Consider the following 19903-nt stretch of genomic DNA (forward strand, 5'->3'; position numbering starts at 1 on the left):
AAAGGTATATAACAAACATGCACGATATCTGAATCTCAAATTTGCCACAGCACAAGCTTCCCATATTATATATGCTTCTTAGCCCTAGCACGCAGCATTGGCAGGTAGCAGCTTTTAATTCTATTCTCCATCATTTCCTTGAATTATGGCTTAGGTTCAAGTTGCTGACACCCTGCAGCATCCCATTAAATATAAGCAATTTGCAGAAGACTGAGTACAGTCAAGCTTCCAAGTTTGCTCAAGTGCTTTTGCCAACCTGGTGCCCTGGCTTACAACTCCCATCAGCCCAAGCCAACACTGGTGTGATCTGTGGTCAAAAGCATATGGAGGGCACTAGGTTGGCAAAGGGTGCCCTGAAGATGCCCACACACATACTGCTTGACAAGGAATTTGGGCACCTGAGATACACCTGGTCAGGAGCCTCCATTGAAGAGAAAACAGCTAAGTAAGGCATAAGAAGTGAATAGAGATGGCAAGCTCCAAGGTAAAAATAATAATGCATTGAGGAGTTCTTTAATCAGATGCAACACTAAAACGTCGTTACAGTGTCATGACAATCCACATTACCATCTGCTCGATTTTGCACTCTCTCCGCAACAAAACCAATACTTAAAAGCTAAAGAGAGATCGAGAGCCAACCCATATGTCAGCACTTGCCAGACAGCTACACCCTAAAACCGCTTCTTTGTAAAACCAACTTGAAACACCCCCAGCAAACAATCTTTTCATTCATGGAATCTTTTTAAAGATACAAGGAATTTCCTGTCCTCATCTGTAAACCTCAGAAGCCTCAAGTCTTTTGTTGCTGTTGGTACAATGGATGCTTTTCTGGATGGAAGCTTATTGAAGATGTGGGTCTCCCCCAATCTGTACTCCCTCCCAAACTGAACACAAGTCTTGGAGCGGAGAGAAGGACGGGGGATAAGAAGAGAGACACGCACAAAGACTGATTCAGTACATTATTTTGGTATTCTCTGGAGAATAAAAGAGACAGGAGAACAGTAGTTGCGAGTCTAGGGGATGGTTGGGATGGAAACAGAGAAATGACGAGCATCCCTACCCATGCTTCTAAGGGGCTGGGGAGACGCCTACAGCGGAGCATCAAAGAAGTTGCTTCCCCGAAACACGGAGGAGACGATCTTCCCGGTGGAGTTGATGGTCCCTTCGCTGTCCGAGCTGGACTCTGAGTCGCTGCTCCCAGAGTAGGCCCCGAGGCCCGGCAGGATCCCAATGCAGACAGCAGCCGAGGGACAGTGGAGGGCAGAGCTGCTCAAGGAGCCGCTGCTCAGAGGAACACAGGGCGGCTTTTCTGGAAGAGAGCCGTGGAGGGGGGTTGGGAGAGGAAGATTTGAAAATAAAGCTGCCAATCTATGGAGCGAGCACATTTGGAATACTGTGTATGGTTCTGGTCGCCTCACCTCAAAAGGTTCAGAAAAGAGCAACCAAAACAACCACAGGGATGTAGAGATTCCCCTGTGGGGAAAGGCTGCAGCTTTTGGAACTTCTTAATTTAGAAGAAAGGTGAGTAAGAGGTGGCATGATAGAAGTTTATAAAGTTGCTAGCTGGCCTGGCCACGTGTTGCTGTGGCTCATCCCTGAGATTCCCCCCACCCAGTCCCAATCCATGACATATCCTTTCCCCTCCCCCCCCGGCTCATCCCTGTGATTCCCCCCACCCTGTCCCGATCCATGACATATCCTTTCCCCTCCCCCCCCGGCTCATCCCTGTGATTCCCCCCACCATGTCCCGGTCCATGACATATCCCGCCCCCTCCTCCCCCGCACCCCCACCCAGGCGAGTCCCCACTTCCATTCGGCCTAGTCTGTAAAGGCGAGCCGAAGTGCTATGGAGAGGGAAGGTTTTCTAGCTGCAGTACCAGTGTAGCCGCCGATAGAGGGCGATGTTTTATAACCTGGTTCTTTTCCCAGCATGCTCGACAGGGTCTCCTGGCTGACTCTTTAGGTCCTAAAAACGGTTTTTTAGCTTGCGCAGGTGTGACATTTGTATACCCCATGTAGCTCGCATAGTGGCATGTGACGTTGTGTCCAAATTTCATCGCTATCGCTCAAGCAGTTTTGGTGAAAAGTGAAAACCAACGGACATGGCCAGTTTACATTTATATATATATAGATGCATGGCATGGAAATGTGGCCAGAGGAAAGGTTTTCAGGACAGATTTTTAAAAAGCACTTATTCACAGTGTATAGTTAAATTATGGCACTTACTTTCACAAGAGGCTGTGATGGTTACCAACATGGGTGGCTTTAAAAGAGCATTAGACAAATTTAGGGAGGAGAGGGGTATTGATGGCTACTAGCCATGACAGCTATGCTCTGCTGCCACGGTTGAAGGCAGCAATTAATCTCAGCATTGTGGATTCAAGCCCCACATCAGGCAAAAAGATTCCTGCATTGCAGGGGGTTGGACTAGATGATCCTCGTGGTCCTTTCCTACTCTGCAGTTCTGTGCTCCTGTTGTAGAGTGCTCTTGTGCTTGAATCCTGCTTGGTGTTTTCCTACAGGCATCTGGTTGGCCACTATGAGAACAGAATTCTGAACCATATACTGGTTTCTCACTGAGTGTCTCCAATGGCCTGGGGAGGGGGGGAGGCAAGAAAGAGAGAGAGAGAGAGAATTCCACCCCCCAAAGTTCATGGCATCCTCCTTGTCATGTTGCCCCACTTGTTTAATTCTGATTCACAAGTGCCACTACAGTTTCACGAAGCCTGGGACCCCATGACAGTTGGCTACCAGAGGGGCAAGTGGGGTGAAATTCCCTAGCTGTTAGTTCCTGTGTTATATTTGCTCTTTCACACAACGTAACAGCCACTTCTGGAAATCTAGTGGAAGATAGTCCTCCTTTCTATGTTACCTGCAAACAGATTTTTTTTTTTTTTATGGAAGCAAATAACATGGAAATGAGCACTCATCTTATACCATATTCTGCTGGATTTCTGAAAGCGGCATTTATGTATTGTGAAAGCTGAGACAGAAACTAAGAGGGAAGCAGAATAAACCAACATTCTGGTGGTGCCGTTTCATTATCCTGCTTGTATTCCCCCACAACTGGGGTTCAGAGGGAAGCGAGTGTCCCAGATACCGGAGATGATTCCCAGCCATCATGACCAGCAGCCACCGACAGCCTTACCCTCCATGAATTTGTCATAGCCCCATGAAGATATATGCCCTTTAACCCAAGCCCTCACAACATGGGGCTGAGCTTTAATTTACATACATTTTTCTCCCACCCAACCCTTTTTAAAACAGATCTTTGATTTTCTCCTCTTCTGGAAGGAATCCAGAAGCTTGGAGGGGGGGGGGGGATTGGTGCTACATCTGCTACCCATGAGGTGTCCAGACCCAATCCACTTGCGAGCCTGAACATGTCAGCTTAAGACCAATGCTCTAGGACAGAGGCCACTGAATTATCAGCTCATGACGTCACCATTGTTTTGAGAAGACAAATGATATGTACTCCACAGCCGGGAGGCGGTAATGCTTCCAAATACCAGCTACTAGGAATTTCTGCAGGGGAGAGGGCTCTTGTGCTCATGTCCTGCTTGCGGGTTTTCAACAAGCATCTGGTTGGCCACTGTGAGAATGGGATGCTGAATGGGATGAGCCACTGGCCTGATCCAGCAGGCTTGTCTTGGGTTCACTGCAATATCAGGAGCCACTTTTCCCCAGGAAAGCCGCCTGATGGGCTTTGCCCAATATTCTGCAACAGGATGCACCCCTCCTTCACTCCACCTCCCCCCCATCGACTGATCAGATGTTCAGGAAGGCAACATGACCAATGCACGGCAGGTGATACAAGGCCTAGCATAACCCACCATGCAAACACACCTACCGGTACCTGGAGTCTTGTCATGGTCAGGATCCGGATCGAGTTTCAGTCTTTTCACGCTGTTGGCACCTTCTGAACTGAAAGGAAACAATGCAAAGTCAAAAAAGAGGACTGGAACCACCGGGGGGGGGGAGCGCACTGCAAGTTGTTCTGTAGGTCACTGAGTTGCCATGACAAAAAAGCACTAATACCGTATTTGGTCGAGTCTTAATGCACCATTGAATCTAACGCGCACCTCAATTTTCAAAACCTTGAAACCAAAAAAAGTATTTGCTGGCAAATGTAAATGTGCCATCAAATCTAATGTGCACCTTAATTTCTGCAACGTAATTTGGCCAAAAAAGGTGAGCATTAGATTCGAGTAAATACGGTAAAAAAAAAAAATTAAAAAAACAACAATGGGCTTTACATCTCCTATTCAGATGGGAAAGCCTGGGATATTTCTGCCTGGGTGATTTCAAACCCCAGAATCTACCCCATCTCACATGCCACACTGCGACGTCAATTTTAAGCCTCAAAGGGTTAGCTTGTCAACTTTCCATCAACAAGGCCCCTTCATTTGCCTGGGAACTTACCTCCGATGTTTCACAGCTCCCGCCAACAGCTTTGCCTGTGAGAACTTGCTCTTGTTTTCTGCCGATTTCGCTGGCAGTTTCTTGTCTGCCTCCTTCTTCAGGTCAGCACTGACCCCCACCTTTGACAAAGTGCTGTGGACTCCAAGGTTAAGGATCAAGTGGAATCGGAGGACTGATGGGTGTGCAGGAAATCCAGAGCAGCCAAACTTGCCCTTAGATTGGCGCCTGTAGTCCCAGTCCTGCCAGGCTGCAGGGGTATCATTAACCCCAATACCTTAGAAGAGGCAATGTGTGTGCACTCATTAAGACCTGCATAGGGGGAGATGGAAACCAATCTTTGTGAATTTGTTTTCCATCGGGGCTCTAAACCTTTCCATCAGGAACACCAGTGAATTTGAGCAATTATTTACTCAAATAAAATCAGTTATCAAATAAATTAAGCACCAGTGGCTTTTATAGTAATTGGCATCATTCAGCTGCCCAGATAAAAATCTAACCACCCCGTCACATTCCTGAGGCACCTTCCCCACATTTACTTAGGGCCACACTAGATGTGACATTCAATGTGCAGGCTTGCATCCAATCCGAGTCCTACTCAGAGTAGACACACTGAAGTTAATGGACTTTACTAACTTGCACTTCCCAGTTTCAATGTTTACTCTGAGTAGAACTTCGTTGGATACAACTTTCTATTTAAAATGCATGCTTTTTAAAAATGCTAATAGTAATCCCCCTCCAAACAAGCTAATGCTGACTGCATTTTAAAAATACAGTATGTGTATTACTGGCTTTATTTTATTGAGATGCTCAACAGTACTGCTAAAGGAAGCTCTCTGGCACCATCTGGTGGAGAGCCTCAAATACCAAACATGCCTCTTGAACTACTATTGGGTGGGTGGGTGAGCGTTAACACTCACACAAATCCCACCCTATTCCAACAGGGCCAGGGGTGAAATTCACACCATTCAAGCACAGAATGGGGCACTCTGACCAACTTTACCCACCCATTAAAGAACTCAGTAAAAGTTACAAACTGGTAGTTCATGCTTAGAAGCACACAATATAAAAAGTTCAATTTCCAGCATCTCTAGGTGGGGCTGGGGAAGGATCCACACCTAAGGCCTTGGAAAGCCCCTGTCTGCCAGTGTGCGGAATACCGAGCTAGGTGAGTCACTAGCTTCACTCCGTATAAGGCAGCGCAGTCAACATTTGAGTTTCTGAGATGGTTCCCAGGTCAAGACCAGAGAAGTTCAGTGAAGAAACTGATGGGTTCCAATGTGGAGAGGGGTGATGGGAAAAGTTGGAAGAAAGAGGTGGTGTGAGGGAAGGCTCTGGAGCAGAGCCTAGGAAAAGTACGGTGGACAGGGCAACACATAGCCTGGGAGGCTCTAGGCTAGGCATCCCCAAACTTCGGCCCTCCAGACTACAATTCCCATAATCCCTGACCACTGGTCCTGTTAGCTAGGGATCATGGGAGTTGTAGGCCAGAACATCTGGAGGGCAGCAGTTTGGGGATGCCTGCTCTAGGCCTTGCTGATCTCCCATCAGCCCAAGTCAGCACTGCCAGTGGCAAGGGATGATGAGAGTTGTAGTCCACAGCACCTGGAGGCTGCCCACCTGATATCCACACTTAGAAGAATCGGCCCAGCTACCAGAGCCACAAGAGCTTCAAGCCCAGATGAAAATTTCAGTTCCAAAGTCTCCAAATCTGGTCACCAGCAATGCCTGCCCATTCCCTGGATGCCAAGCACACAAAAAAAATCCTTTCCGATCTGTGAACAAACTCACAAAAGGGATGTGGAGGGGTCAGGTGACCCCCAAATAATGGCAGGCCACCCAAACAAATGTTGTGGGGGCCCTGTGCTAGTCACCAACCTGTTGCCACATCTCCAAACGCCCTTCTCATTTCCACTTGCAGCCAGATAAAATTACTGAAGAAGTATAACACATCCTGAATAGCAAACCCACAAGCTCTGTTCTCAAATTCATCCATAGCAAAGCGAGAATACAGCTCTAGTAAAAAATGAAATGGGCTGAGGAAATTAAGCTCCAGCTCTTCAGATCACCACGACACCCCAAACCGCACCTGAGTGCTAAACAAGCACCTGCCCCTTCTTACTTCCGACTTTACAATAGGAAGTGCTTCAGTGCAAAGGATATTCTGTACTCATTCAGCTCCTTGAGATCCTCTTCTCGCCGCTGCTTCTCTATTAGCGCTTGCTGCCGAGAAACCTCATCGAGGAACTTGGTCTCCTCTTCGTCTAGGCCTCTGACCATGTTTTCTGAAAGAGGAGGAGACAGGAGAGCAGACTTGGATAAGCCATTTAGCTGCAAAGCCAGCACCATCTTGCCCTTCCTCTGCAGCACGTTCCTATTCTGATCCACATGACACTGCTGTGCTTTAACAGGAGGTCTTCCTGCCCCAAACTCTGGAGCTGGGAACACACGATCTCTTCTAGCCTCTAGAGACAACTGGACAGGTAGGCAGCCATGCTAGCAATCGCTCAGCTATGTTACGGGACTCAGAACATCCCCTCTTCTGCCAGTACCTTGGCAGACAGGCTCCTGTTCCTTCTCCTTGTCCCCCATAAGTTGTCATGTTCTCAAAATTCTTCAAGGAACTCAGAGATATAGGGACCTGCTTTGCTCAGGACAGGGTTTTCACAAAAGGTACTGAAGCCGTTCAGTGCGGCTTCCCTGTGTCAGGATTCACAGAGATGCTTACTGGAACTTACTGAACTTGAACTGCTCCTCAAACTCCTGCTGCTTCTTGTCCTTCTGCTCCTGGAGCCTTTCGTAGAGCGAGCGGGGGTCGTACACCTCCTCTGGGCATTCTGGGAGATGGAGAAGAAAGAAGTTGTACAGGTGGCCACTTTGAAAGGTATATGAGATAAAATTTGCTCCCAGTACAGTCTCTGGCAGCCTTGCCAATAATCTCAGAGACATTCCAGGAAAGGAAACAAGAAGGAACTTCTGTGAAGATCCCTTTATTTGTCACCTGAAAGAGATTCTGGCTACAGGCAATAGGCAAGTGGCTCTTTACAAGCCAGGTTCGTCAGACTTCGCTGATAGTTTCATCGGCAGTTTATTTGTTTGACTCTCATGGTAAGTCATGCTCAAAGTGGCTCCAACTTCAGAAAAGTTTATACAATAAAATACAGTAAAGTAACTCACAAACAATTACAAGACATAACAAAATTTCTGTAATCATACAAATAAGGGTAAGGAAAACATTGTATAAATATGCACGCAGATTAAACAACTCATTCATAGCAAGGCCAAGAATATACAGTGGACCCTCCGGATACAAATTAAATTCGTTCCGGGGGTCTGTCTGCAACCCAAAAAGTCCATAGGCAGAGGCGCCGCTTTTGCGCAAGCGTGCGGCGCGACTGAGCACTTCTGCACATGCACTGAAACCCAGAAGTATACACTTCCAGGTTTGCCGCGTTCATAACCCGAAAGTTATGTATCCAGAGCGGTACGTAACTAGAGGTTCCACTGTAAATGCAAAAGCTTAACCCAAATGAGACTAACAATAATGTATCTTCTCCAAATCAAAATGTTGCCCCATCAACAAACCCTCAACAAGAACTCGCTCTGATGAACTTTTCCTGAATCACAAGGGGAGCAAAATGCAGCCACTTCTCCATCCCTTATGCCAGGCATCCCCAAACTGCGGCCCTCCAGATGTTTTGGCTTACAACTCCCATGATCCCTAGCTAACAGGACCAGTGGTCGGGGAAGATGGGAATTGTAGTCCAAAACATCTGGAGGGCCGAAGTTTGGGGATGCCTGCCTTATGCTCTACTGTTTTCAAGAGATTGCCTTGTGCAAGGCTGCCCCTCTCAGCACATCCAACCGCTTATGCCTTCTTATTAGCACAGAAGCCTAGGAAGCTGTCAGACCATTGGCCCATCAGCTCAGTATTGTCAACACTGACTGGCTGTTGCTCTCCAGGATTTCAATAAGGGGCTGTTGTGAGTCCTATATGGAAATGCCTCTAGGAATTGAACCAGAGACCTTCTGCTTGTGAAACAGATTTTCTAACCACAGAACTTCCAAAACATTGCTCCATAACCCCCCCGGCAAGCTGCTGCAGCAATGTGGCTGCAAAGCTGAACAGCAAAGCAAGAACCCTGGATTCAAATCCCACATCTGCTATGAACTCACTTCGTTCTGGGGGCTTTAGGCCTTGGAAGCTTTTTTAAAAAAAAGCAGCCAGGAAGAGGCATATACTGGAGGTGGGCAGGGTGAATGTAAGCAATTGACCCACCACCAACTACACCCAACACCACTCCCCCTTCCTTCCCTGCAGTCTCAGTGAAGGTCCACTTCATATTGCTACAAAACTTTTCCTCAAATTAAATTGCAGTGTCCCAAGATTGTCATTGAAATGGGGAGTGGGAAAGTTAACCCAGGCAACCCCTTCCTGGTATTACCCATTTGGTTGGTGGTGAAGAGAGGGGTAGCTGTGCCACTTCCACCACTCCCCATTGCTCTGCTGCTCCTGCCAATCAGGAATGCAACAGATCTCTTCAGCCAAAGGGGGAGGGGAGGAACTTGGAGAAGGGGTCAGGCTAGATGGAAAGGCAACCCATGGCTCCCCATCCCTGCTTCAGGCAAATGGCTCTTAACCAGTTTCAATGTCCCGTTCCCCCACCCCCGCTGCATTACCAAAATGGTGCTGACCTGCTTCAGAGTTGTTCCTTTAATATTTACATAACAAAATATTACATGCTTCAAAAATTGCAACACGTTCCTCATATTATCATTGCTGTGCTAAAAAGGAGCAACTGAGTGTTTGAATCATGCCTAAACAGTTTTTAGTCTCCGTTCGATCATACTCTGTCCCACTAAGTCCTTAGAAGCTCTTGCAATTTGTTTTTGTATACAGTGGTACCTTGGTTCTCAAACTTAATCCGTTCCAGAAGTCCATTCCAAAACCAAAGTGTTCCAAAACCAAGGCACACTTTCACATAGAAAGTAATGCAAAATGGATTAATCCTTCCCAGACTTTTAAAAACAATCCCTAAAACAGCAATTTAACATGAATTTTACCATCTAACGAGACCATTGATCCATAAAATGAAAGGGAATAAACAATGTACTGTAGTCACACAATCAATCAATCAGTAGCTGAACTGGGTTTCACACAGTCACCAAAACAAAACAAAAAAGCCGCAAAAACAAAAACGCAAAATAGCAAAAACAGGTAGACCTCAGCATAACACTCAAAGCGGAAGTGTGGCACTCAAATTGGAAGCGTAACACTCAAAACAGAGCACGTTGGGCTTCCGAAAAAGGTTTGCAAACCAGAACACTTACTTCCAGGTTTGCAGTGTTTGGGTTCCAAGTTGTTTTGAGTACCAAGGTGTTTGAGAACCAAGGTATCACTTTACTACGGATTGTTGAAAAAGGTCTGTCTCCTGGAAGCCTAAGATGTTCTGGCCCCATTTCACTAGAGGTAAAATATCCCACGACAACGACAGATAAGCTACCTGTCGCAAGAAAGGAAAAGGTGAAGATGGATAACTTCCAACTTCCAACAATCTCGCATGTGGAAGAGTTTCAGGTAGAGCAGGTTTTGAGGCTTTGAGGGATTGATCAGTATTGTAATGGTAGTCTGAGCTCTCCTACTACCTCTCTGTTCAGCAATTCCCCAACCTACAGTCAAATACCTTCAGGGTCTTCGGGTTTCCGAACCTTCTCCCATTCTTCCTGCCTTCGCTTGCGCCGCTCTTCTATCTCCGCTTCAGACACAAACCTTTTGTTAATCACGAGGTCGGCACTACCTTCTCCTCCATCCATTGTGCAGCAGCCTGTGCAGAGAAGAGAGTTAGGAGCAGGACAGTTTCTATTCCCTACATATACAGAGACACGCTGAACTCTCTGGCATAGAACGGGCCATGCAGTGCACCGCCATGCAAATAATTCTTAACCCAATATAGGAATTGGGTTATATAGGAATATTGGAATAATGTAGGAAACCAGTTTTCAGGTAGAAGGCTTGGCTAGACTCCCATCTCCCTGACACACAGTTTTCTAGAGGGAGGTACATTTCACATAGAAGTATTCAGTAAAGTAAATTCCCACCCTGCAATGGCACAGTCCAGATACATTGTAGACCATGTTACAGGTAGCTGTGTTGGTCTGCCATAGTCGAAACAAAATAAAAAAAATTCCTTCCAGGAGCACCTTAGAGACCAACAAAGTTTGTTATTGGTATGAGCTTTTGTGTGCATGCACACAAAAACTCATACCAATAACAAACTTCGTTGGTCTCTAAGGTGCTCCTGGAGGGAAATTTTTTTATATTGTAGACCAGGCATCCCCAAACTTCGGCCCTCCAGATGTTTTGGCCTACAACTCCCATGATCCCTAGCTAAGAGTACCAGTAGTCAGGGATGATGGGAATTGTAGTCTAAAACATTTGGAGGGCCGAAGTTTGGGGGTGCCTGTTGTAGACCATCTCAGTGAGAAATAAATTTAGAGTCAGATGCATGCCTACAATATCTCTGCCTACATCTACTATGCTGTGCCACTGCTAATTGCCCCCAACTCAAAAGACCAGAGGCAAAGCACAATGAATTACTGGAAGGCATGAAGGAGGCAGTTTATGCGCTATACAAGCACTAAAGTGGTACTGTCTCCTACCTGGACTTGACATGTGGAGCATTTGCCACAAATGGATTGTGGAAGAAGTGACCCCACAATGCTGCTAAGTTTCCAGACATCTGCTGCCTTCGATAGATATGGAAAAGAGTATGTGTCCTGGGGAAAATTTAGTGGAGGACCTGATACATTCCCTCTCTGTTCTATGGACTGAAGTGCTAAATTCAGCCTCCTACTTTTCCCATTAATCAGAAGCAGGAGTTCCTTCTTAACAGAAAAGTCAGGACTATCACCTGTAAGCTTACACCATTTGCTGTTCACAGCAACAAAACAGAAGGACATGTTTGTCAAAAACAGACAGCATTTAGTCTCTTACAGGGTCTGCATAGCAGTCATCTCTATGCCATGTTTTTCTTCATACATATTACATGAATTGCATTAAAGAGCCTTGCGATATGAGACTAAAGTCATATCTAGTCCAGCATCCCATTGTCCACAATGGCCAACATGATGATGCCTCTGGAAAGTCAATAAGCAGGATATTGGAACAAAAGCTATCTCCTGCTATTGCTCCCCAGTAACTGTTGAGACACACATCATCACAAATCTTGGCAGCAGTATATAGTCATCATGACTTGTCGTGATTGACAGACCTCTTGTTTTCTACTGAATTGTCTAATCCCCCTTTTAAAAAAGTGGTCATCACCTCATCTCACTTCCATGAGCAGCAATAGAATTTTATTCACCATTATGCGAAAATGGAAGCTGAGCTAAATTACACATATATTGAACAAAACAGCACAGCTTACATCATTTATTTTTCAGTGCAAAATTTATTTTATCTTACATAGACCTTGGAGTTTCAGCAATGGATCTGCAGGTGTTGCACACAGGATAAAACAGCTTTGTAATGAAAGAAAGGAGCTGAGCCAGCATGCAGTTTTTAATGTCAGGATGCAGCTGCTCTGAGCAAGCAGGTGACTCCAATCATGAATTAAGTCAACCAGTGCTTGCACCTGAGAAAAGGCTGTCCTACTGGCTCCTTACAGACCCCTTTAGCTAGAATACCTCTCATCAATGTGAATTATTTCACTCAAATTTCTTCACACTTAAAAAGCCCCCCCCCCCCCGCTAGAAAAGACTGCAATGAGTGCAATTACTTGCCCCCTTACTGCTCACAACCTGAGAAAGGTACAGATGTCACAATGGTTCCCTCTTAAACAAACAAGGTGCCTTACATATGTAACACTCCTTGCTTGCAAGCTTTAAAAACCTTTTTATATCAATCTGCTTTTAATTGAAATTAGAAGCTGGATTTTAAACTACTCCCCATCTGAAACAGTAATATAACTTTTTACGAGAGCGAGTGCAAAAGGCTTTTAAGTTAAATCCTGTTTTTAAGTTGAAAATAACTGCAGATGTTGCTTCTTAAATGCATATCCTATTAACTAGAGGCCACCTCGAGAAAACTTATTTTTAAAGAAGTTTTATATATTGCTTTAAATAAATTTTAAAGTAGTAGCATTAATAAACAATGGCATTGCTATCAGCAGCATTTCATCGGTATTACATCAATAATATTCATCCTCATTGTGTGGGTCCAGACATTCGATTTTAAGAAAACTGTAAGGACGAGGGCCCATCCATAAGTTGCTTTTAAATTGTGTTTTAATGCTGTAACCTGCCTTGTGGCCTAAGGGTGAGTGGCGGGCAATAAATAAATAACAGCACTACTACTACTACTATTACTACTACTAGGATAGAATATCTTGTTAATAACTTACTTTAATTATCATTCATTATTAATAAATAATTTCACTATTCCAGTTACCATCCCCGCACTCCCCCTCCTCTCAACGGCCTCCTAGAGCCGGAGGGCGGCCCGCAGCACCCACCTCTCCGCCATGGACCCCTCCAGCGGGGCCTTCCTTCCTCTTCCTCCCGAGCCCACCTTTGTGGACAGAGTCCCGGCCGCACCAATGACAGCCCCGCCCCCTTTACCCCACGGTCTCTCCGCCTCTTCCGCCTCCGAGTCACCCAATCGGACGCCGCGTTCCTTTTCCTCACCCATCGATCCAGCCAACCGAGGCCTCCGTCGCAAACAAACCAGCGAGTCCTGAAAGCAGTATCTGCGACTGGGTTGGTTAAAATAAAATAGGGGTGGGAAGGTACAGGCGGGCGCTTAGGATAGGCCAGCCTCCCTCCGAACGGCGTGGGCGGGGCTTCGCTCCTAGCAATTTGAGAATGGGCCGCGTGAGTGGAAGGCTACGAAGAGGGGGGCGTGGCTAGTTGCCTTGGGGATACGGAGCGAGGAGCGGCGGCGGCCTGGCGGGGAGGTGGGCGGAGCCGCGGCGCGCTCGCTCTCGGAACGGGGAGGGTCCGCGGAGGCCTCTTGCTCTGCCGCCGCCGCCTTTCCTTCCCGCCGCTGGCTGAGGAGAAATAGGCGCGCGGTGGCACAAAGAGGCCGCTCCGCCACTGCCCGCCGCCAATACGGCGCTTCTCTTCTGGCCTTGACGGGCTGAATGGAAGGTGGCAGCCAGCGTGGAGTGGCCGAGGTGAGCTGAGGGGAGGGGCGCCTGGCGGGGAAGGAGAGAGAGGGGTGGGGGCCGGGGAGGAAGGGGCGGGGGGAGGGCAGGGCCTGATCCTGATCCTGATCTTGAAGTAGGAGCGAAGAAAGGGCCCTGCGGGTGGATGGGCGAGTGGGGAGAAGCCCAGCGCACAGGGGATGATAATTTCTCTTAAATTGTTTTTTTTAATATTGTGTCTTAACTCTGTAACCCGCCCCAAGGTTTAATTCATTAATTGTGACAATGATGAAAGTCCTCGCAGTGGGGCTGAGGGTGGGAAGGAGCCTACATTTGTACAATGCCTTTGTGCGTGTGTGATCTATTTAATCGCTCTGTCTCTCTATGATAACAAATGTGCATAACTGATCCACACATGTGTATGTATGCATATACATATATACACAGGTGATAGTGACACAAGTGTTTATATACATATCATACATATGCAAGGTCTTACATGATTTTAGTATCTAAAATGGGTGACTAGCCCTCAGATTGGGGACCTGATCTGCTCTCCCCACCACCACCACCACACTCAGCAGTTTTTTCTCTCCCTCCCCTCCCTAATTTGAGTGGTGACAGCAAAAAGAAAACTGGGACTAAAGTAGATGCAGTACTAAAGTGGGTTGAGCCTTGTGTGCCTGCAAATCCTCAGGCTTTTCCTCAGGTGTCAGATTGATGGGTGTAGAAATTGACAGTTTGGTATGGATTACCTGAGAAGGGGTGGCTGTGTGCGTGAGGGTGCACACACTTACAAGAGTGTGGGGTGGCCACACCCACCACTGCCATGCAGCCCTCAGAGGGTTGGCCGAGGGTGAATGTGGCCCTCAGGCCAAGAAAGTTGAGCCACATCTGACTTCCATGATAACACACATGCATGCAATTAATACATAGTATTATTGTTATTGCTTACATTAGGATAACAGCTTTCTGAAGGGTAGTGGTGTTGGACTGTTGCAGAAACAAAATAGCCTTGTGGTACCTTTAAAGACTACCAAATAGTGTTGCTGCAGCACAGTGATACCCTCTAAGGTGTCGTTTGCGATGATAACGGTAATCATAATTATGATGTCATTAATAACAGTGAGGAAAGCTACTGTTTTAAGTGCAGCTCTTTAGGGCACTTTGCATGCATTTATCTCAGTAGGCAGGTAGCATTTGACAGCTCAGAGTCCTCCAGGACAGCAGCCCAGAAGGTCAGAAATGCTGGCATTGACACGGCTGTTATTTAACAGCACCCAGATAAATGTTTTAAGGGAGGGCGAGTCCCCTTTCAAAGAATGCATTGAAATTTGGTCGGGGGGGGCAGGGTATAACACAGAGTAAAATATCCCTTCTTACAAATAGACTCCCTTCTGTGAAATATGGCTTTCTATTACATACACATTAATACTCTTTCCCCTAGCTAGCACATTTACCTGGGTTCTGCTTCATAGTAGCAGTGTTAATACTGACATTTCTTGCCTCTGGGTTGCTGTAGTAGAGGATTGTGAGCTGCCCAGTTTCCTCCTTCTGAAGGACTGCCTACTTTGCTTTGCTAAGAAAAATTATGTGAAATGGTTTGAATGCTCTAAAGCACTATAAAGTAGCAGCAGTTATCATTTGTAATGATGTAGCTATGGACATTGATGCGGCTTATTTAGGCAATGATAATGGTCTTTATCATTTTTGTGCCTGAGGTTTAAGAAACGGGAATCTTTGAATGTGCAGTATCTGCCATGGGAGGGGGTGAAGCAATGTCTTCCAGCACAATGTAGCTGTGGCTTACCCTTCGCTAGTTCAGCACACCTGCCTACTCCTCCTTGCTTGCATGTGGAAGAAGCAAACCATGAACCCAGGCTGCATAGTTTGTTTCACTCCCAACAAATCGTCATCTGTAGCCTAGGTTTGTTCTTGGCTTGCTTGGTATGTTTTGTTGGAGCAAAGTAAATCACAGTGATCACTGTTTTTTTATGTAATACTAAACCAGGGATCATGGTACTGTATACCGTAGTTCCTCTGCATGCTGGTAGGAAGAAGATAAACAACATTCCACATGGACCTGCTCTTTATTATGGTCCGTGAGCTGGGCCAAGCTTAAATCTGTGGTGATTACAATTTTCTTCTCAGTTTCTTCCTCCAGTATGAAACAAAACTAAGCTCACTTTCACCACTCCTCTGTCCCAGTGATAGGTGCAACCAACTGAGTGAGGCCGATTGTTGCTCCTCAAGGAATAACTACTCCTGCCACTTTTCTGTTGCCAGACATAATAGTGTGTTGAGTACAGAGGGGGGAAAGCATGACTTTTACTAGCCCTTAACCCTCTTTGCTAATATTGATTTGTTTGTTTGTTCACTTGTTGAGCTGTATTTTTAAAGTTATAATTATGGTTTTGAGTTTGCTGCATTCTGTTGGAAGTGTTTTAAAATAGAGGGTTTTGTTTGTAATCATGTTGAATGATAACTTAAAATTTGAATGAATGAATACATGGATTGGTAACATACTGTGTAACAAGGATGGGGAGTATGTGGTCCAACCATTCACCTTGCTGGCTAGAGCTGATGGGTGTTGGCAGCCACCATAATCTGCAGGGCCACAGGTTCCCTATCCCTGCTATATAATCTTGAATACGTTTGTCTAGAAAATGAGATTTCCTTAGAGTTTAAAATAGTAGTTTGGAGACCTGGGGATGTACTGGCGATGAGTAAGAGATTCCTGGGGACTAGGGCAAAATTGAAATAAAATGAGGAATGGCATATATGAGATAGCCTGAGGACAGGAATCTTCCTGTGAAGATAAGATGATACTGGTAAGCCATGTGGAGGTTGTCTGCTAAAATAGGGTGGAGATGAGGGAGGACGGCAGGCACTTCAGGTTAGAGTGAGTGTTCTGCTGTGTGATGAGCCAGGCAGTTTCTAGGGGAGACTAGCAGCTGATTTCCTCTCGCTTTTAAGATTAGTTATTCCCAAATCGTATGTGTTCTTTCATAATTATAGAAACCTTTTTGAGAGCCCAGAGTGCCCACCCACATAAAGAGACACACAGAAAGCAGTCTGCATGATCCATTGAAGGGAGGCCTCTGGCTTTCCGTTTTCCACCTTCTGTGGAGGTGGGTAATTCTGCCTCGTCTTTGTTTGGATCATTCAGCCACTTCTGATGCTGCAGAATTATCTACCTCCAAGGATTGCTTGAAGAGGTTGGTTGCCTGTTGCATCCCTCCACCAGTCAGTTCCCTGGGTTTGCTGCCTGACTAAAAGCAAGCCCAGAGGCACAATTCTTGCAGGAATATGCTGCGCTACAGGTAGCGTAAATCTTACTCTAAACCTTTTGAAGTTTGATGATTAAGTGTGTTTCTTCATTTTAAACTCAGTAAAAAAAATGTACTTCTATCATCAAGAGTTTAGAAATTCATTCTTTAGATGAGCAAGGCTATTTCTGAGGGAGATTAGTGGCTGGCTGCCTAGATCAGGGGTTTCCAACAAAATTTTCTCGAGGACCCCTCATCGAGCCGCTATTGTGACAAGGACCCCCATTAATTCCTAATCCTAAAATTAAAAAGTGAGAGCCAAATTAAGAGTCTTTTTATATTTTATATTTATACGTTTTTTACAGTTGCTTGAACATCAAACACATTTTCTTCCTCTTCATCTGTAGGCCTTTGTCGTTTTAACGAACCACTTTTTAACCAACGGTCCATTTTTAACTACGCGAACTGTAGCTTCCGCGAAAAACAACACTTTGTTTACAAACACTACTGTTTTGCAAAGAGGCAGCGCGCGCCAGGGAGGAGGGAGGGGAATGGAGAAGACAGGGTACCTGCGCAGTAGCGCACAAATGAAGCCGACGCACGCAAAGCATCTTGGGGAGGTGAGCGTTAGTAGAATGCGCACGCTGCCTCTTTGCAAACAGTAGTGTTTGTAAAGCGCCACTTAACGGCATACAGCAGAACTACTGCCTCTATCTAATTCTAGTTTTGCGCTAGACTCTGCTCATGCAGGAAGTGGCCAAAACAAAAAATCTGTTATCATACAAAATATATTTAATATATTTTTTATTCTAATAGCATCCTACGGACCCCTCTGGCATAGCTCGCGGACCCCTGGGGGTCCCCGGACCACCTGTTGGGAACCACTGGCCTAGATGGTAGGGGCAAAACTGTGTTCTGCTCTCACATTTTATGAGACGGAAGGCATGCTGCTCAGAGTTTTGAATGGTGCCTCACTCTGCACATGATGCTAAGCTTCATGCTAAACCATGGCTTCACATCAATGCATGGTCCCCAGGCCTCTAGTGCTACTGTGAGCTAAGCCATATTTTGGCTTGGCAAGTCATCTGAACTGGGTTGGTGGTTTGTCTTATTCCAAACAAAATAGTTGAGTGAGATTTTTTATTAGTTTGTCTGGAGCATGCCTTCTGCCCCTCATGTTGGGTGTCCTGTTCCTTGTGAGAGGAACCCTCTCATTCAATTGTGATGTGTGAACAGAGTATGCAGAGAGGCACTGCATCCTTCCTCATAGATTCTTCAACTATTCACATCCTTGCTCCAAACACACTTTTCACCTATAGTGATATCGTGGGAAAGCATCATCTTTGTTAATTAGTCTGAGGAATGCTCTCTGCTGATGGTTATGAATAAAGTGGGGCGGGGTTGGTTGTACAGTGGGGAGAGTCCAGGATATAGGCCCAAATGAGCAATATTTGTATAAATAAGGTTTCCAGTCTATATCTTCTTGCTCTTGAGTCACAGGAACAACTTTTTAGTCATGCCCACTAGTTTGGTTTGGTTTGGTTATTTGACCAATAAATTTTGTACTGTGTGGCAGAAGTGTTAGGGCTTCCCCTGCCATTACTTGAATAAATAAGAACTTAACAATTGCTCAGACAGAAGCATTTTTGCCATAGGGACTGGGTGGTCCATTGGCCTGGGCACAATTGATCAGTTCGATATGCAAATAGATTCATAACTCATAAAGCTCAGACTGTGTAGTTGGTTTTGTAGCCTGTGGAGCTACTACACCTTAAATGACTAGGGGGAAGGGTAGGAAATCCATCTTCCTGCCCCAACCAGGATTAGCATTGAACAAAGCTGTAGTGGTGAAGCTTGACCTAATAATAATAATAATAATAATAATAATAATAATAATAATAATAATAATAATTTATACCCCACCCATCTGGCTGGATTTCCCCAGCCACTCTGGGCGGCTTCCAACAGAATATTAAAATGCAATAGTCTATTAAACATTAAAAGCTTCCCTAAACAGGGTTGCCTTCAGATGTCTTCTAAAAGTCTGGTAGTTGTTTTTCTCTTTGATATCTAGTGAGAGGGCGTTCCACAGGGCAGGTGCCACTGCCTGGTTCCCTGTAACCTGGCTTCTTGTAGTGAGGGAACCGCCAGAAAGTCCTCGGCACTGGACCTCAGTGTCTGGGCAGAGTGATGGGGGTGGAGACGCTCCTTCTGCCTGCACCTCATGAGTCTAGCCTTTGCCCAAGTGAGTCAGTCACTTGGCTAGAACCTCCTCCCATTGAGGAAGCTATCACCTGAACTTTCTTTCCTGGTCTGTTTCAGCTCCTAGCAGTTGGTGCGGTGCCGGAGATTGTGTGCCCTACCCCTTTGTATCAGCTGCCGACATTGAGGATAAGTGAGGTAACTTATTTTTCACCAATGCATTACTTCTTTCTAGTCAACTTTCCAGCATCATTCAGATACATAGAACTCTGATGACTCATAACAAACCAGTGCTTGGAGGCTAGATGCAGGCCAGTAAATTGAGGGTGAATCCTGAGAAGACAAAGATGTTGTGTGTTCTAAACAGCTGAATCTAGGAGGTTGGAGATTACCTGTTCTGGATGGGGCTGCACTCCCCTGGAAGTAGCCGGTTTATAGCTTGGCGGTGCTCCTAGATCCACTACTGCCCCTGGAGGTTTAGGAAGCCTTGGTGACCTGGAATGCCTTTTTTCCAGCTATGGCCCCATTTGGAGAGAGATGACCAGTGTACTCTACAACCTGATACTGTTCAGACTGGACTATTGCAATGGGCTCTGTTTGGAATCCCTTGAAGACTATTTGAATACTTCCACTGGTCAGAAATGCAGGTCCAGAAGAGGGTGCTCTCTGTGGCAGGCCCTAAATTATGGTGTTTCCTTCCTGCAGAAATGTGTCTGGAGTATTTATTGTACAGCTGAAGATGCACCTCTTAACCCTGAGTTTTAATTCTTCTTTGTGGGACATACCTCTTTTGTTGAATTTATATCATTCTGCCCTGTTTTTTTGTTTGTTTTTTAAATGGTTTTACTAGTTTTATAATTATAGCAATTT

At 45.7% G+C, this 19903-nt stretch overlaps 2 protein-coding genes across 7 annotated transcripts in view; one reads left to right on the forward strand and one right to left on the reverse strand.

The window, feature by feature from the left end:
- Window positions 1–497: 497 nt before the first annotated feature.
- Window positions 498–13023, reverse strand: PSME3IP1 (proteasome activator subunit 3 interacting protein 1). Of its 5 annotated transcripts, none has more exons than XM_060275888.1 (7): window positions 12933–13023; window positions 10104–10244; window positions 7158–7256; window positions 6582–6704; window positions 4423–4555; window positions 3851–3924; window positions 498–1309 (listed from the first exon to the last, which is right to left on the reverse strand). In XM_060275888.1, the coding sequence occupies exons 2-7, from the start codon at window positions 10231–10233 to the stop codon at window positions 1089–1091; spliced, it is 780 nt and encodes a 259-aa protein (XP_060131871.1). In that variant the 5' UTR covers window positions 10234–10244; window positions 12933–13023; the 3' UTR covers window positions 498–1088. The 5 variants fall into 5 exon arrangements, with proteins under 5 accessions (XP_060131871.1, XP_060131872.1, XP_060131873.1 ...); XM_060275889.1 differs by having other exon boundaries at window positions 12822–12941; XM_060275890.1 differs by lacking the exon at window positions 12933–13023 and adding an exon at window positions 11891–12131 and having other exon boundaries at window positions 3857–3924.
- A 356-nt stretch (window positions 13024–13379) lies between these two features.
- The window catches only part of RSPRY1 (ring finger and SPRY domain containing 1), a 37348-nt gene continuing 30824 nt past the window's right edge, over window positions 13380–19903 (forward strand). The window contains exons 1-2 of one of the 2 annotated variants that reach the window (XM_060275892.1): window positions 13380–13592; window positions 19154–19231. The gene's annotated coding sequence lies outside the window, so the exon portion shown is untranslated. The remainder of the gene's footprint in view (window positions 13593–19153; window positions 19232–19903) is intronic. The other variant, XM_035117527.2, reaches the window with a different exon arrangement.

This window comes from Zootoca vivipara, chromosome 6 (genome assembly GCF_963506605.1).
Source record: "Zootoca vivipara chromosome 6, rZooViv1.1, whole genome shotgun sequence".
Classification (NCBI taxonomy): domain Eukaryota; kingdom Metazoa; phylum Chordata; class Lepidosauria; order Squamata; family Lacertidae; genus Zootoca; species Zootoca vivipara.

Coding starts and splice junctions, on each gene's coding strand:
- PSME3IP1 (XM_060275888.1), bottom strand. CDS start 10,233: ATGGATGGAGGAGAAGGTAGTGCCGACCTCGTGATTAACAAAAGGTTT. Junction 6,705..7,157: donor TGAGGAGCAGTTCAAGTTCA/GTAAGTTCCAGT, acceptor CTCCTCTTTCAG/AAAACATGGTCAGAGGCCTA. Junction 3,925..4,422: donor GGAGCTGTGAAACATCGGAG/GTAAGTTCCCAG, acceptor GTTTCCTTTCAG/TTCAGAAGGTGCCAACAGCG.